General features: G+C 46.8%; 1 protein-coding gene across 6 annotated transcripts in view; it reads left to right on the top strand.

The window, feature by feature from the left end:
• Positions 1 to 16,918, top strand: part of LOC144169277 (uncharacterized) — a 52,908-nt gene that overhangs the window by 27,594 nt on the left and 8,396 nt on the right. For 5 of the 6 annotated variants that reach the window (XM_077698354.1, XM_077698350.1, XM_077698351.1 and 2 more), the window contains 4 exons: positions 2,717 to 2,895; positions 9,398 to 9,465; positions 13,392 to 13,434; positions 15,639 to 15,757. In XM_077698354.1, coding sequence (XP_077554480.1) covers positions 2,717 to 2,895; positions 9,398 to 9,465; positions 13,392 to 13,434; positions 15,639 to 15,757 — 409 coding nt within the window. The remainder of the gene's footprint in view (positions 1 to 2,716; positions 2,896 to 9,397; positions 9,466 to 13,391; positions 13,435 to 15,638; positions 15,758 to 16,918) is intronic. The other variant, XM_077698352.1, reaches the window with a different exon arrangement.

Below are 16,918 nucleotides of genomic sequence, written 5' to 3'. Positions count from 1 at the left end.
CTAATGCCATCACGGCGAATCTGGCAGGTATGATGCTCACTCGTCGTTGTTTTCGTTGACATTGCTGCCCTCTTTGTAGCTGTCCTCTTTGTCGCTGTCCTCTTCCCACAACGCACTATCCTCACTTCCATCCAGCGGGTTCGAGATGCTGTACTTACGTAAGAACAGCACAAATAGCTTGGCCAGAATTTCATCCCATGCCGAGTTCGCCACTTGGCTGAGTGAAGCGCGCTTGATGCGCCCGGTCAATGCAAGTTCGTGGTCTTGCAGCGTCAGTCAGACGTTGTAATGTTTCTGCAGCCTGTCGTTAAATGGCTTGTTGATGGCTACGTCAACCAGTTGTAGCTGGCTCGTCATACCGCCAGGTATTACCGCAGTGTCAGTACTGCCCTCCGAAAGCATGGACTTAACAGCATCTGTCAAGTGGCCGTGGTAGGAGTCGAGAACCAGAAGTGACTCCTTAAACAGCAGAGCCCCGGCACGGAGCTGCCAAACAGTCTTAACACAATCTTCGACGAGGGCTCCACTCATCCACCCATTCTCATTGGCTCGTACGATGATGGTTTTAGGGAAAGTTTCTTCCGCTGGAAGAGTCTTCCTCTTAAAAATAATGTACGGTGGCAGCTTTCGCCCATCGGCTGTGCAACACAACATCACAGTGGTGCGCTGCTCATCGTAGCCTGCAGTTTTGACTTTCACTTGTTTCACGCCCTTCTCATTCACTGTGTAGGCCACAGGCATGTCAAAATACACCTAGGTCTGATCGGCGTTACCGATCTGTCCCAGTCTGTACTTCTTTTCCAGCTGCTTCTTGATAACAAAGTGCTGGAATGCGACTAGCTTCTCCTTGAGTCCGGGGGTAGGTTTTAGCACACAGGCGTCCACTGTCGCAGTCTGCACCTCACTTCATAAAACAAGTGACCCAGCCCCTGCTGGCCTTGAACCGAGTACCCACGACGCCTCGAATGTTTGTGATCTCCCTCACCTTTGCCTGTATTATTTCCGTCATCACAGGCATTCCACCTTTTCTTTGCTTCCGGATAAAGTCAGCAACATCCTTCTCCACCTAGTGGTGTCGACCTTTTTTGGGTCCTGTGAAGGCCACTCGCCTGGCAGCGGTTGAAAAGTTTGCTCCGCTGCTTCTGCCATCAGCGCACGTTCTCCTCATTGACGCGGAATTCACGCTGCACGTGGAGGTTTGAGGTTCTCTGGGCCTCTAAAACTACCTTCCGCTTAAAAGCCATGGTGTAGTGGCACTGCTTGCTGGGCGCCATTGTGCTGCGAACACGGGCGCTTCTCGAGGTCATGCGGCGACCTAAGCAAGCAAGCACAGAACGCTGAGAGCTGGGATCGCAACGTTCAAACAAGCAAAATGGAGCCTGCAAACTTGCAAGCTGCAAGCCTGTGGCCGCGAGATGGCGGTGTGTGTGTAGCGGTGAAAGGAAAGCCGCATTCTTGAGTCTAAACTGACTCCCACCTTTCATAAACAACTGTTTAAAAAAAAAAAGTATCGGCCTAGATTCGAGCAAATACGGTAAATTTCAAAATCACAGTGTGTCGGGTGCCTAGCCACTATGGCATAGCTGACTGTAAAGACGCTGACGAGACTGCCGCCAGAGCAGCTGATGGAACTAATACCTATTGATATTCCTGGCATGCCTGACGAGTATTTAATACAAAAAGTAAAGGAAATTCTCTGTAAGCCCACTTTGTTTGACCAAGAATAACAAGACCTATCTTCCTTACCACTTACCACGCGGGGAAATTGTGGGGCCCTTTCCACACGTTGCGTGGCAGCATTTCGTTGCTCTTGTATTCGCGGCTAGTGGTGGGCTCTTTTGCATTGCAAAATGATTGGAGGAAATTGAGTGAGTTGGAACTACCAGCTTTAATTATTTCGAAACAGGCATGGCATTGTTTGTCGTTGAACAGAAGCAGAAAAGGCGGCGAAAGGCACGATCTGCCGCTTAGCCACAAAATTCACTCAGCTTGTAGTGTCCCTTAAAGTAACTATGGATAATCTTAGCATGGAAACACTGAATAAGATTGCTGGTCCTTTGCCTGTCTGTGGTAGAGGTAGAAGTACTGTTTATCTGGTGATGTTAAGTACAGTAAAACCTCATTACAAGAGACACTCAAGAGACCCAGGAAACTTGACTCTTGTAATCAAGGTCTCTTGTATGCAATGTTGCTAACATGGTGAACATGAAAACAAATCAAATCGTTTTCATTCAAATATCTCTTACAACCAAGCGTTTCTTGTAACAGTGTCTCTTGTGACAAGGTTTTACTGCATGCGTTCTGGTAGCACTGATGTCACTTTTCTTCCTTTCTTCCTTCCTTCATTCCTTCCTTCCTTCCTTCTTTCCTTCTATCGACGAGACAGCGCATCTGTCTCGTCGTTCTTCGTTTTTTCTGTCCTCGTTTGTAGCGCTCGTTTTTCCTTAAGCAATGAACCAGCTAGCCCAACAGCGTATTTTACTTCCTTCTATCCTTCTTTCTGTCGAAAAATCAGTGGCCTGAATTGGCGAAGAATGTTTACATCGACTTGTTCTGTACACTGTGCCATTGCAGGAAAAGTTAGATAATGGTTGTCTGCTGAACGAACCAAAGTGAGCTCAAAGCGTAGTTAAGTGTTGGTTCTCGTGTCGCATGCTGCCCTAGCTCCTGTCTGCCTGTGTAGGGAAATGAAGTGGCTCTGTTCTGCGCACTGCAGACTTCGATGCAGATGGTGCTGGACCTTGGCGAGGTGGCAGACGCCTTGGCGCCACGCCTGTGTGCCGAACACGGCCTAGCGTACGAAGCGCTGCTCGACTACGATGCCTCCGCTGCTGCCGGGGCCTCTGACGGGAACCAGGCCACTTTGCTGCTTGCCCTGCTAGTCCGCGCTTCCAGGTGGGTACTTTGGTTGCAGGGGTGAAGCGTGGGTCCTGAAGGGACTGTAATGACGGTGCTGGGAGACGCTATCCCATTCCATGATGGATGCAAGACTGGCACTTCCAGTGCGATGCAGAACGTGTTTATATGCCGCACCCCGCTCCTAAACTTACCTAAAAGGCAACAAATCACCCTCATTTACAAAAAGAATACAAAGAATTGAGCTAAGAAGACATTTCGCAACAGACAAATCACTTCTGCATGAAAAAAAGTCCCGGGCCGTCTCTACTAACGCGAAACCTGGGGAGGGGCGAAGCATGCAGTGTATAAGCATATTCAAAGATTGTAAGTCTTTTCCGGTGCGCGCTGATTGGGCGCCAAAGAAGTGCCAGTGGGAGGAGCAATTGCGGGCTTCCTGAGGCGGTGGTGCCCTCTCTTGCGTTGAACCAGATTCAAGCAATTAAATGAGACAGACTGGCTGTAAGTTGTCTTCATGTCACACGCCGCAGCATGCGAAGAAGTATGCTTTACAGGAGAAAACCTGGCTTTAGAAACCAATTTCTAGACGGAATTTAACAAATTTTTGTTATTAATGCAATGAAATCCTGATTATTCTTGTATTTTAAATTAGTTTAAATCATGTTAGTTTATTTTGGGCTGGTTTTATCTATTGAACACTTGTTTGTTGGCCGTCGTTTGACAACTTGATTTAGCGTGACGACAGGAGACGACGGGAAACGATGACAGCCCAAGCCCGCAGGGTGCTTCGCCCGTAAAATTTAGCATTGCTGGGGCTCAAATTCTGCAGTTGTGTCAAAGCCCGTGACTCTACCATGGGGCTACTGACGTCGAAAAGCAAGGCAGTGTAGACAGTTGACCAAGAGAACGGAATAAGTGTTCTAAGTATGCCAGTAGGCGGCGCGAGGTACATGCATGATGCGCCTGGCTTGTACCTATCTGGGAATGGAATGTCGCTACTGGCAGGAATTTGGGGGTTAGGGGTTGTGTGTGTGTGTGTGTGCGCGTGAGAAAAAAAATGACCTTCAGTACACAGTTCACTTATCGCAATCAGAGCTATGCCTAAAAGATATAAATACACACCTTAGGAAGCCTGAAATGGTGTAATGTTGAACGTTGCTGGCCTTTTTTCGGGCAAAGTTAGGCTGTTCCTTGTTGACTGCATAATTTAAGTGTGGTCTCCTCGCACTGACCTGGAATTTAAAAGTTTCAAAAATACGATTTTGTAGGCATGTGTTACGTTGGAATTTGCCGAGGGATTTTGGGCCGCTTCCAGATTGGATGCTTGGTGCAGGGGGCAGATAGGGCATGTGGGGTTTACATTTTTGCCTCTCCTTACTCACCTTACACAGGTTGGTCCTGGGAGCTGTCCAGTGATTTTTTCTGCACTTAGCTCATCCATACTAGTTTTTTGCGCGGAATGGGTTTTACCAGCCCAGTGTAACTACCTCAAATATTTCGAGCAGTTCCAAAAGAGCACAACAAAAACAAAACATGAGGAAAAATACACTGTTCGGCACTGTGAGGAGGATTCAACTGTCAATGTGAAGCACTGTACGACATTTTCCTGTGGCTAGTTTTGGTCTATATTTTTTATGTCTTACTTTGGATGGTGTTTTCCCTAACCCTTTGAGGGTCAGATTTTTTTGAAAAAAACTTTCCCTGGTGGTCAAATTAGTTTATTGCGGATTTGGAATGTACAAAATGTCTAAAGTCATGATTAAATGGTAAAAAATTATCAGGAACAGTATTTTGGGGTCAGCATCACTTAGAACTGAAAAATGTTCAATGGTATTTCAGAGTGTGGTATTCCTTGAAACACGGGTCTACGCACAGTGCCTTATCGCAGTCTGAACGCATAAAGCGCATGTTCGAAAATGAGCTGTCTTCTTCCGAAGAAAGACTGTCTTCCGATTCAGACTCGGTGAAAGGAGCAAACTCAGAGTCACAAGAGTCATCGTGGTCGGTGTCATCAGAGCGGGCAGTTCGTTGGGCCATATCGCCGCTTTGCCGTGCATCTGAAGAACTCGAAGGCAACCCAGTAAACGAGGAGAGCGAGAATAACTCATGCGCGCCGGTGATAAACAAGCTAATAGCAGCGCCAATATAGATAGAAATCAACTTCCGCCGCCCCCGCAACGGAGTCTCCGATTAGGTTACTTCAGTTCCAAGCAAGGAGGGCAAGAATACCTAGTGAGCGTGGGTAATAAACAAGATAAGAGCAGCGCCAATATAGATTGAAATCAACTTCTGCCGCCCCTGATAGCGAGCGCCGATCAAGTTTCGCGCGCCTCTGATGCGATCACGTGGCGAAACTGAAACCACGAAACGCGTTGACACGTACAGACGCCGTAACGCGCCGAAGCCAGAGAGTTCTGTTTTTCACCGCAATAAGGTAGCACAATCAAATTTCAAACACTTCTTGCAAGTCCCAGGAGGTGGCAGCACCTCCCAGGGAGCATGCATCGTTAATATGGCGCGAAATTTCAAACGGATGCTCAAAATCGTACCCGTACGGCAAAGACCTTGCGGGACGAAAAACCGCCGCAGTACACGTACGGCAAAAACCGTCAAAGGGTTAATTAAGCAGCACTCTATCATATCATCGCTACAAGCTTGCTGTCCTGGTTTGAATGTCATGCTACGTTGTGCCAGAGAGTCCTGGGATCATAAAAAGCGATAACAGTCACAGCAGGCGTGGTGACTGCTTATGATCTGATAGCTAATCGTGGGTATGCGGTGTGGCCGCGACACATTTTAGCTGAATTTTTATGGTCAGAAAGGGTGATATGTTTGTTGCAAAAGAGGGGGAAAAGTCTGAATTTATTGGCACGAACTCATTTTAAGGCATTTGCAAGCAAACAAGTACCATAACTTCTGAGAATGCTGTTTTATACGTCATCAGTATGCATGTAGGGAACTGCACAGATGCAATAAAAAAAAAGGGAGGGATATGGCTGACAAACAGAGTTCTAATCCATAGCTTGGAGCAGTTTGGGCGACCATCATTTTTGTGTAGTATAAACTGCATTGCGGTTAGGACCAGGGTTGCCAGGCTTGGTGATTTGTCGCCAAACTGGCGACTGGCACTGGTGGTGACGGAAATTCTAGTGTGGTGACTTGGCTACTTTCTGGCTCCTTTGAGCGCTGTTGATAATTTATATATTTCTGGACTCTTCTGACACCCTATATTCGAGGAAGAGGGCCTTTTCTGGTCGTTCAGTGCTTTTCCATGGTTCAGATAAAACTAGAAGCCAATCAGAACAAGAAAATGGTAACGAAAAAGTGTCACCCAAAACACACCATCGTACACTGCTACTTACAGGCACAATGCGAAACTGTTGTGTCGCTTTTTTATATCTGTCACCTGCCTTAAGAATCGCATCAAACAAACGCCTTCAGTTTGAAGTGTGATGTTTAGGCAGTTCAGAGGCGGTTGAAATTTCATGTGTTTTGGGGAGGGGGGGGAGGGGGGTAGCGTGTTTCACGATTTATTTTATAAAAGCACGGGAATGTAAGGAGGCAGTGAAAGGGATGAAAAACAGTGTGCACTGAAAACTTTTGGGATGCTTCATACTCTGAGTACTTTACATAAAGTAACATACTTTAGCTTTGTTAGGAGGCAACAGAGAACAACTGTTATTTTGCTGATCCGTAGCAAATGAATAACATTTGTTATCCCGTCTCGCTACCCCTCGAACTTTCTGCCTTTTTTTCTACACAGGCCATCGAAATAAGGTTGCCATCTTTCCCCACAAAAAACCCAGACTTTCAAGGGGACGGGGCGGTGGCATATGTAGAAGGTTGAATTCGTGTTGAAAAAAAGATGCGTTTTTTTTTTACATGTAATGCAATTTATTGTAGCGTTTCACTAGAGAAAAATCAACTTAACTTTGTAATGAAAATGACTCAGCTTTTTGTTATTGCTCTGAATGTGCTGCGCTAAAAAGTAACTGCACATACTTCGTCCATTAAAAGCTCTTCTTTGCATCTGAATCCACCAAATGAATGTTAAAAAGTATGCTATGTGTATGACAATGTATTTGATATTCATATGTAAGTACATGCGCAATACTATGCAATACTCGCAATACTATGCCACCTGGCCGTGGCGGCAACGTTTCTTTGTGTTGTTCCTCCCCTTGGTCCCCCTCTATCTCCGGGAGCGCGCTCGTCTGCATATTTTCTCTGCTCACGTGTCTTTGCACAGCTTATTGACACGCATTTATCGTCGTAGTTGCTGAATTGGTGCTTATAAAACGCAAACAAGGAATCGCGGCACGATGGTAAAAAAACCGGCCAATGATGGTCGGTATTAAGTATGGACCGGCAACAGGTGGTAACCATACACCGAAAAGAAATTACTATCATCGTTTTTCTCAAAATGGTGAATTTTCTGGCTACTTTTGAAACGTTGAGTTCAAGGTGGCGACTTTCCTAGCTGCTTTTGGCAATTTTCTGGCAACTTTTTGTTCCGAGGATCTGGCAACCCTGGTTTGAACCCTGAATAGTAACAGCTATGCTGAATTGAAAGTTTTTTTTTCAGCGCTCGGGCTTGGAGTTACCACAAGTGGTCACGTTGTTGTCAGCGTATCAGTGGCGGTGGCTCCCAACTGTGGCTGTGAAGTGTTGTGCACCAGAACTCAATCTGGAGCAATTAGTACTAAAAGATTTTGCCGGTTGAGACCCCAACCGGTGTCTCAGAATGATTCAACATTTGTAGGTGAAGTTCATCGGATGCTGCGTGTGTTGCAGTGAAAATAACTGGGCAGTTGAGTTTTAATCGCAGTGATTGCGGCTACTGCTAAGCTTCTCTTCCTTTTTTTTTTTTTTGAGGGGGGGGGGGGGGGGGGATACTATTTGAAATATTCGCTTATAAATTATCGGAAAAACTCATTGTTCACTTGGTATTTGCTTTAAAGGCAGGCATCACTATTACCACATGTCTGGTTAATTTATAGCCGTGCCACACGTACACGACAAATGATATTAAGTGTTTAATTCAGAAACTGAAAGACATTATTTGGGCAGGCCGTGCTACACACGAAAACGCAAAGCCATAAATGTGTTAGATTGATGGTGATAATGACCAAAAAAAGAAATGCACTCATATTTCAGAGGTTTTTAATGTAGAGAAAAACATTTTACAAGGGTTAAAAATTCTTTTTTTAAAGAAAACACCATGAAAAATAGTGTTTAAAAAAAAAGGGTGTAAGCTGTTTCTAAAAGTGGCTTCAGCAGCTCCCGTGGCCTGCCAGTGGTTGCCAAATCTGAAAAATTCAAAACAACAAGTGACGCGATGTTTTGCCTTTTGCCGCTGTTTTAGTGCACTTTTCTTCTTCTTCAGAACTTCGCCACCAAGAGTGCACAAGAAATCGTCTTATTTCGAAGCTCAGCTCAACACTCTGGTGCTGAGAGTTTCGTTGGCTTTATTTGGTGCTCATCACGTTGTGTAGGCAGATTTAACCCTTTGAGGGTCGAATTTTTTCGCCAAATGCAACCCCCCAGGGTCGATTTTTGTTATTGCTGATTTAAATTCTTCAGATGAATCTATTTTGAGAAAAAATTATCGTAATTTTTTTAGGGTGACAATAAAGTGACAAAAAAATCGTTTGTGTTGTTACATACATGTGGTTTATTCATGAGTAACACAAGCAAAATTCTAAATAAAAACCTTATATACAACTTTTACAAAATGACACATTGTGCATCGATGCATCTAAATCAGATAGACATCAGTTTCGCGGGCGCAAAAAGCGGGAAGCGCCTGGAGGACAATACCGAAACCAGCCGCTGTGCGCGCGAGCGCGGCCGGATGGGCGAGCGATAGATGGCGCACCACTCGTATAAAATACAAAAAAAGGAGAAAAGAGCCTCATCAGTTTCGCAGGCGCCCTTGGTGTGTGGCAGGCGCAAGAAGCAAGAGGCGCGCGGGGGGCGATACCCAGCGTACCCCCTCATTACTGGATGCGCAAGCGATAGCCGGTGCGCTGCTGAAATGAATCGTAAAAAAATGAAAAGAAGAGCCATCGGCACAAGAAAATAATGTGACGTATTTCCACAGTGTGGCAGCACATGCCAAGCAAGAGAAGTTGGCAACAAAGGCGCGCTTTTTAAACATACAAGCAATGACGTACATATACGTTATTGACCATTTTGAAGGTGTTTGCAGAGGACGTATATGTACGTCCGTGACCCTGAAAGGGTTAATGTGTTCATGAAGGCGATTGTGCGGAACTCTTCAAACCAAAAATTACATTACAGCGAATGGCATTAGATCTTTCCGTTTAGCAGCGAATTAATGGCATCAGAACTTCAGGCATGCATTGAAAGCACTAATGTCATTTTTCGTTACGTGGGGCACGGGTATTACACAATGTGGCCGTAAATAATAGTTTGACACATTGGCTGTGTTACCATTTGAGTTGCTATTGTATTTAAGCTCTTTTCACGTTAGGTGCATTGGGGAGCTGAATGAGAGTCTTTTGCTGCAATGGTGCAGGCTTCCAGCCAACACTGAGCAAGCATGCTACATTGCCAGCGTGTTACTTCACTGGGACCTCAACACTGGTAAGCAATCATCAAATTTCCTAATAGTATTGCCCAAAAACTGGCATTTAGGGCTTTAATCTCTGTTAAGTGCATGAAAACACCATTTGGTCGATCTTGAATCCGATATTAAATTGAACTGATTATTGGCTAGCCACAGTTTTATTTGCCGCCCATATCATCCCAGTCTTTGGTGTGAGATGTGGAGTTGCTGTACATGCTGGGGAGTTACTTTTGGAGACGGTTAAAAACTGGTGTGTGCTTGGGGTGCAAGTGAAGTTTCAATTGCAAGGTACCTTCTATTATCCGGACATGTTTCACTTCGCTATTTACTTGAAGAGTTTATCATGTCCTTAGGCTTTGGAGAAGTTATTGCTCTGGACCAAAATTTTAAATAAAGACGACTTGGTTGCGAAGGTTGTTACGTAGTTGTGGTGAAGCATCGTTTCCTCGTTGTGATTCACATTTTGCTTGCGTGTATCATGATTGTCATTAATCGTTGTTTTGGGTTAGTAGGCCTCTATAATAATTTTTTGAAGCCTTTGTGTCAGGTTTTAGTGTTCAGGCATAGGAATAGTTTTAGTGTTCAAGCAAAGAAATATCCTGTGCTTTGATTACTAAAATGCTCAAGAAACATAACGATGTTAAAAAAAATTAGCTGCTAAGAATTTGCCTAGCGAATTGACTTATTCAAAAGAAGGCTGCTCCTGCTACAGTCCAACCCACTTTTAACAGTAGGCCTACTGGTTACAATAGTATGTTGTATATAACAATGAACAGTCGCAGTCATGCACTATTAACTTTACCGTGTGTTAAACGGTCAAGCAAACTGCTTATTGCATATGCCACCCCTTATAACAACTGATCCAGCCAGTGTGAGCCAACTTGAACAGAGGCAAGGGTGAAAGAAGTGCCGTGCTGTCCTGTCATGCTGCCGAGGCAAAACAAACAGACTGTTCTTTTGATAACATAAAACCTGCCAATCATTCTTTTTTTTTTTTAATAAAAAGCCAGGGAGGTTGGAGGTTGTGAAGATGCTCCCTCCTACCTAAAAAATTGGCTGTGGCTTAACTCAGTTATGTTTGGGTGTGCGTAGTGAGAGGTACGCTTAATGCAGGGTGTCTAGCGACCGGGAAAACAGGAAAAAGTCGGGGAATTTTGAGCCACCGGGAAAAGTCGGGAAATTGTCAGGGAATTTTTCAATCAAGTAGTACCAGTCAGGGAAAATTACTTCGGGGCCTGTCCACACAGTTTTAAAATGGGGGAAATCAGTGTTGGAGGCCCCCAAGAAGTTACCGCACGCAATACGTTCGCGCGCGACGAAAGCGTGAACCGCATGAAACGTTTTCTGGTTTTTCTGCCAGCGCAAACGCGCCGCGCACGCCTGAGGCGCGCTGACGCCGCCGCGGAAATGAGCGGCAGGCGCTGGCAACATGGCGGCAGCACCGGCCGCGGAGTAGTGCGGTAGCTCCATCTTCCTCCATGGGTAGCTCCAACGACCGCTTCTAACCGCACGAAGAAAAGTCATATTTTAATAACAAGGCATTTAATAAGGCAGAAACGCACTTGCTTGTGCAGGAAAGGAGCCACCGCAGGCACGAAATCGTCGACACGGCCGTGAAAATACCGCGCACGAATCGCGTGCAGAAACTCGCCGTGCGGTTCACGCAGCTCGCAGCTGGCTTAGGTCGCTGGGTGCACTTGCGCAGAGGGAATATGTAGGTGGTGCCCAAATCACACGCACAATGCGCTTTTTTTTTTTTCAGCGAATTTTAAAAGGAAGCGCTTTTTGGGAGCTAATTTTGCAAGAACTTCTTATGACATCAGGAGCCAGAATTACATAATCAAAAAGGAACATGTTATGGATTAGCATGAACCGCATGAGGCGTTTTCTGCTCTCGAAAACGTGCTGCGCACGTCACAGGCGCGCTGACACTGCCGCGGAACCAGCCGCACGCTGCGCGCGATGCTGCCGGCGGCGGCAACATGGCGGCAGCTTCGACCGCGAAGTGGTGATGATAGCTCGAGCGACCACTTCTAAGCGCTCTCTAAAATGCTGCACAAGGCATGCACGAAGTTGCTCGTGAGCAAAGGAGCTTATAATGTGGGCGAAAACGGTACTATAAAATATCATCCGCGCCGCTTGTGAAAGCGCCATGCAGCACCTGCCAGGGTGGTAAGCCTAAACATCTCTGACAGAGCCAGCTGGCTGTCTCAAGAGCTTCGAAACTGCCGCCATGAGGCGCGCGGCTCCCCATTGGCGCAAGTCGTCAGGCTCCTCCCACTGCCGTGCACATTGCGCGTCGTTTCCTGAGCAAAGCAGAAGCTGCTGCGCGTGCGAATTGTCGACGCGGGCATGAAAAAATCGCACGCGCAACGCCGACGCGCCCGAATCGCGTGCAAAAACGCACCTTGCAGTTCACGTTGCATGTCGAGCCAGGACAAACGAGAAAAAAAGCAACAGGTGCTCGCTGAAGCGCAACTTCAAGCTTCTATTCCGCAAGATGAAATAAACTCTGAAGCCGTAACTGAAGGCAAGCAAACCTCAAACTGAAGTTAATCAAAATGCATTTTGAGTGTAATATAGCGCACTTGCAACAAATGTGTCTCCTTATGATAGGATTCCCTATGATAGAATGTGTTTTCTCTACACTTTTTGTATGCTTCACGGACCATTTCCACAGAACGACGCCTGTTGTACAGGTCAGGGAATTTCATTTAAAATGGTCATGGAAAACGGGGAAAAGTCAGAGAAATTGAATTCGGCAATTTGCTAGACACCCTGTAATGTTATTGTTTAGCTTGGTTCTCTACCCGCCGCGGTGGCTCAGTGGCTAAGGCGTTGCGCTGCTGAGCACGAGGTCGCGGGTTCGATTCCCGGCCGCGGCGGCCGCTTTTCTGATGGAGGCGAAAAGCAAAAATGCCCGTGTGTACGAGATTTCGGCACACGTTAAAGATCCCCAGGTGGTCAAAATTAATCCGGAGCCCTCCACTATGGCGCGCCTCATCGCCTGCGTTGCGTCGGCGCGTTAAACCCCACAATCAATCAATTGGTTCTCTGTACGGTTACATCTTTATCATTTAGCTTCGTACGTCTGAGTGTTTAGGTTTGGTGGTTACCTCTCGCTAAGTTACTGCTCGATACGCCGAGCACATTCTTCTTCTGTCCCCGCAGCTCGTTCCCTCCCCCTGGTTTCATTCCGTCGTTGATCCTCAGCCCTGGCATGAGATGCCTAACTAGGCGACGAACCATCCTCATCTGAATCCACTCGCCTGGCCGCTTTGTAATTACGATGCTTCTCGAGGTGTGCAGCTCATTCTTCCTCCGTCTCGTCGGCTCGCCGCCTCCTCTTAGTTTCGTTCCGGCGACAAGACCTGGCGTCTTCTTTCCATATCTGACAACAAATCCCACTGAGCCAACCCTTCTATATATACAATGCAACGCCGGCTCCTCCTCTGTTGTTGCAACGCGTTTTCACCGGCTCCTTTTCTGACGTAATGCCAGATGGCGCGGCGAGTGGCGCTGCCAGCTGCGGCGGTTGCTAGGCGACCGCTCAGCTCGTGGTGCAGCCACCGGCCACAACGAAAGGGCGAGAATACAGCCATTGTAGCTCTCGCTACAAAAGCATTTGTCTTTCCTGTACATTGAGGGAAGTCCATTGTTGTGCATGCTGAATAATCTGCTACATTTCCAGTCTACTAAATGCTACCTAAAAACCATTAAATTATACAACAGTTTCCTTTTTCTATCAAACCTAGTTATAACAATGGCTCCTCAGGGGTGCTATTATGTTGTTATAAGTGGGTTGGACTGCATTGTTCTTATCGTGACAGAAGTGCTCTTCAGAAAAATAACCGAGGCACTAGCACCGCACCTTTGTCCTGACGAGCGTACAATGGTGCTCGGATGTTGAGACAGCTGTGCCGCTCTCTCTCGCCCCGTGCAGGTCGTCACAAGGTGGCCAAACTGGGCAGCGTCAACAAGGCAGGGTATGGCGCTCACTTTGTTGCATCATAGGCCTTAACTATCTATTGCAGTTGCATTAACCCATGCTGTACTGCAGCTGTTTTGTGCTTGAAAGAACGTCTTCTGTGTGGAACAGATACTGAAGTGCCAAACAGTGCAAGTTGGTGCCATGGTACAATCAAGAAGGCATTTACTGTGATATTCTTATGAAGCAGATACAGTCAAATCTCGCTACAACGAAATTGACGGACATGCAAAAAATTTCGTTGAAGCGAAAATTCGTTGAGGCGAAATCTGCCCCAACACGCCACGGAAGGGCAAGAAAAATAGCACGGTATATTTCCGCATCATTGGCAGCATAATACAATGTTTAGAAAAAAGAGTTACGCGCAGTAACGTCGTGTTTAGTTAGATAACAAACATACCAATGGTTATCTGTTTTTTTTACCAGCACGCAAAGAGCGCGATACTGAGGAGAAGGGGAGAGGTGAGGAAATGCAGGCGCAAAGCGTATTGCTGTACAACAAGGCGTTTCCACCGAGCTGATTACTTGCAGATAGCTGCTATGTGGTTGGAAGCCCCCCTCTCGCGTGTGGCAGGAACGGCGCCGTTATCTTAATTATCCTCTGACTGGGCATGGCAGCAACTGACCTTGGCAGGCAAGCTGCGCGCGTTTGCATTTATCGCGACCGCCCGCTCGCAACTAAGATAGGATGACGCGGGTTCAAAACTAAACACGAAAACATTATTTTTGCTCTTGACTTTGAAGAATTGTAGCAGGAAAACTGCAAGGGCAGCTGCTTACAACACATACATGACGGCACTGCGCCAGCAGCCATGCCAGCAGCACAGCACATTCGCGCGATTTCAACTGGATACGGATTGGCTATAGCTCCGGCTTGGCGACCCTGGCTTGCGCCTCGTGTAAAGACGGCCCGCCGCATCGTTATCACCATCACACAATGGCGTCCACCTATGAGTTTTTTTTTTTGTTTTGGGTGGCAGTGTGGGCGCACCGCGCATGTTGTCGGTGAAACTAAGCGTACTGAACGTATAAAAAGTTACAGATAGCTGGCGCTATGCTTATTTTATTGTAAAATTGTTCAAACCCAGCCCAAATCATCAAAAATTTCGTTGAAGCGAAAGCAAGCCAGACAAATTGTTCGTTGTGGCGAGGACTTTGTTGCATTGACTTCTATGGCTAGCTGACGGGGACTTGGAAATATTTCGTTGAAGCGGACTTCATTGTAGTGGGATTAGACTGCAGTTTAATCAAACAGCTGCCAATTTATACTTAATGTACACCCAGCAGCTATGTACCAAGCTGGGGCACATGAGGGAATGGCTAAAAGCATCGCCGTGTCATCGGATGTTGCACCTCTGGTGTCAAGACGTCGTGCACAATGTGCAATCCTTTTAAATTTGAGACCGGGCCTAATTTTTGCTTGCAACAGAAAGGCTGCTCATGTGCAGCTTTTGGCGCTAGGGGTCGATTTGTTAGTCCTATTATGTCATGCTACGTGTAGTTCGCCAGAGCCTAGCTTGCTCTGCTTGCTTTGCAATGATTAGACAGATAATGCACTACTGCAAATAATGCACTACTGCACTACTTTGCATAAATAGGCACGTTGTTTTTCTTGCTTGCTAGACGTGAGCAAGTTGCTCTGGAAAATCGCGATCACACCTGACATTTTCGTCATTGCTCTCAAGACAATGCTTCTTATCTGGTTACAGAGCAGGGAAGGCACATATTAAAGCCTTGAGTAAAAGCAACAAAATACAGACTTTCGTGAATAAAGGAAGTGATTTGTGGTGCCAAACACTGCACATAATCAACTTGTCTCCCAGCAGCCAAGGAAAATGCCACGTAAGCAAGCATGAAAGCATGCTGCATGTGCGCACTGCGAAGTCTCGACGCCAGAGGAGCAACACAGGACGGCGTAGCGGGGAATTTCTGCAAGCGCTGGTGTTTCCTGGCTTATTTGAGTGCCGGGTGCACATATAACCACCTCACTGTGTCAGTTAGGACTGTGATGTGTTGTCACTAGTGTCACTTTGTTTCGACGTTTTGCATGAGCATGCTTGTCACTGTTGGGCTTGCTGTGTCAGACGGCATGCCCTGAATATCGTTCTGACACCAGCTCGTGTGCCAGTTAAGAGTAAGCATGGCAGCATGCTGCCATGCTTTGAAACGAATGGCTTTGGGCTCTCTCCTGAATAAGTGCAGGTGTCGATGGGAACTCGATGTGGTGTGCAGGATTTACACCTTAGTCGACTGGCTGCCCTCGTGGTGGTCGCTGCCGCTTGACGCCCTCTGCTCCATGACCAATGATGCCGTGCTTCAAGGTGAGTCTCAACCAAGAATAGTTCCCTTTTTTTTTTTCTTGCGCTTCACCCTCACCCATACATACCGTATTTACTCGCGTAATCCTCGCACTCGCGTAATCCTCGCACCCCCAACTTTGCAGCGGCGAAAGTTGCCTGCTCGCGAAACCCGCATGGTGCACGCTAAGGAGGTTGTTTGGTGCACGCGCTCTCCAACGCGCGCCCTCCCCCGCCGCCTCTCCGTTCGGCGGAAAGCGCTGTGTATCCAAGGCCATCCAGGCACCCTAATAACCTGCATGGCTGCTCCCTAACAGGCGCCCTAACACGCTGCTCACACTGTTCTTGAGCCGGTTTCACGTGCGCGCAACTAACGGCGTTCACGCAGCCCGCTGTCGTGTCGTCGTCGTGGTCCCGTCGTTGAGCAGCAGCAGTCAGTGAGTCACTCGCGTCAACGGTGGCTAGCTCGCTGCCATTTTGAGAACTTTTTGATCTTTTTGTTTTGTGCTTGGTGCCGCTTTCAAATTGAAAGCAATAGAGTACGCGATCGAACACGGCAACCGCGCCGCAGGCAGGCACTTCGGCGTCACCGACTTCAACGTGCGTTACTGGGGTAGGGCACACACATGACGACGACGAGATAGGGCGCGCGCCAGAAAGCAAAGGCGGCAATTTCATGATCGCTGATCGACGGGAGACTGTTTACGTTGCAAATAATAAAATAAAAGGAAATAGCTGCTGTTGGCAACACTGAGCTTACATGTACAAAAAACGACCGCTACATTTAGCGGGATTGGCAGGAGGCAGATTGGCAACACTGTGCACCGGATTTTTTTTTTTTCCCCGCATAATTCTCGCACCCCTAACTTAGCATTGACTTTTCCGAAAAAAAAGTGCGAGGATTATGCGAGTAAATACAGTATATAACCTTTTGTGCTTCGGGAATAACGTAGTTGATAGTTCGCTCTTGTCTTGTGCATGTGTTCCGTCATTTGCCTTCTGTAAACACTTAGCATAGTCAAACATGAACCAGAAGGATATTTTCTGTGCACTGCAAAGATTGTAAAAGCATGCCATGGTTCGACAACACATTTGTGTTGGCATAGGCGAAAGATCACACAAGAAGAGGAATACTAGTCGAAACAACTACTGCAGTCGAACCTCGTTAATTGGAACTCCGAGGGG

This window comes from Haemaphysalis longicornis, unplaced genomic scaffold, assembly GCF_048455015.1.
Source record: "Haemaphysalis longicornis isolate Haplotype H1 unplaced genomic scaffold, Haemaphysalis longicornis Haplotype H1 scaffold_2, whole genome shotgun sequence".
NCBI classification, from domain to species: domain Eukaryota; kingdom Metazoa; phylum Arthropoda; class Arachnida; order Ixodida; family Ixodidae; genus Haemaphysalis; species Haemaphysalis longicornis.
This window is presented reverse-complemented; position numbering and strand designations above follow the sequence as displayed.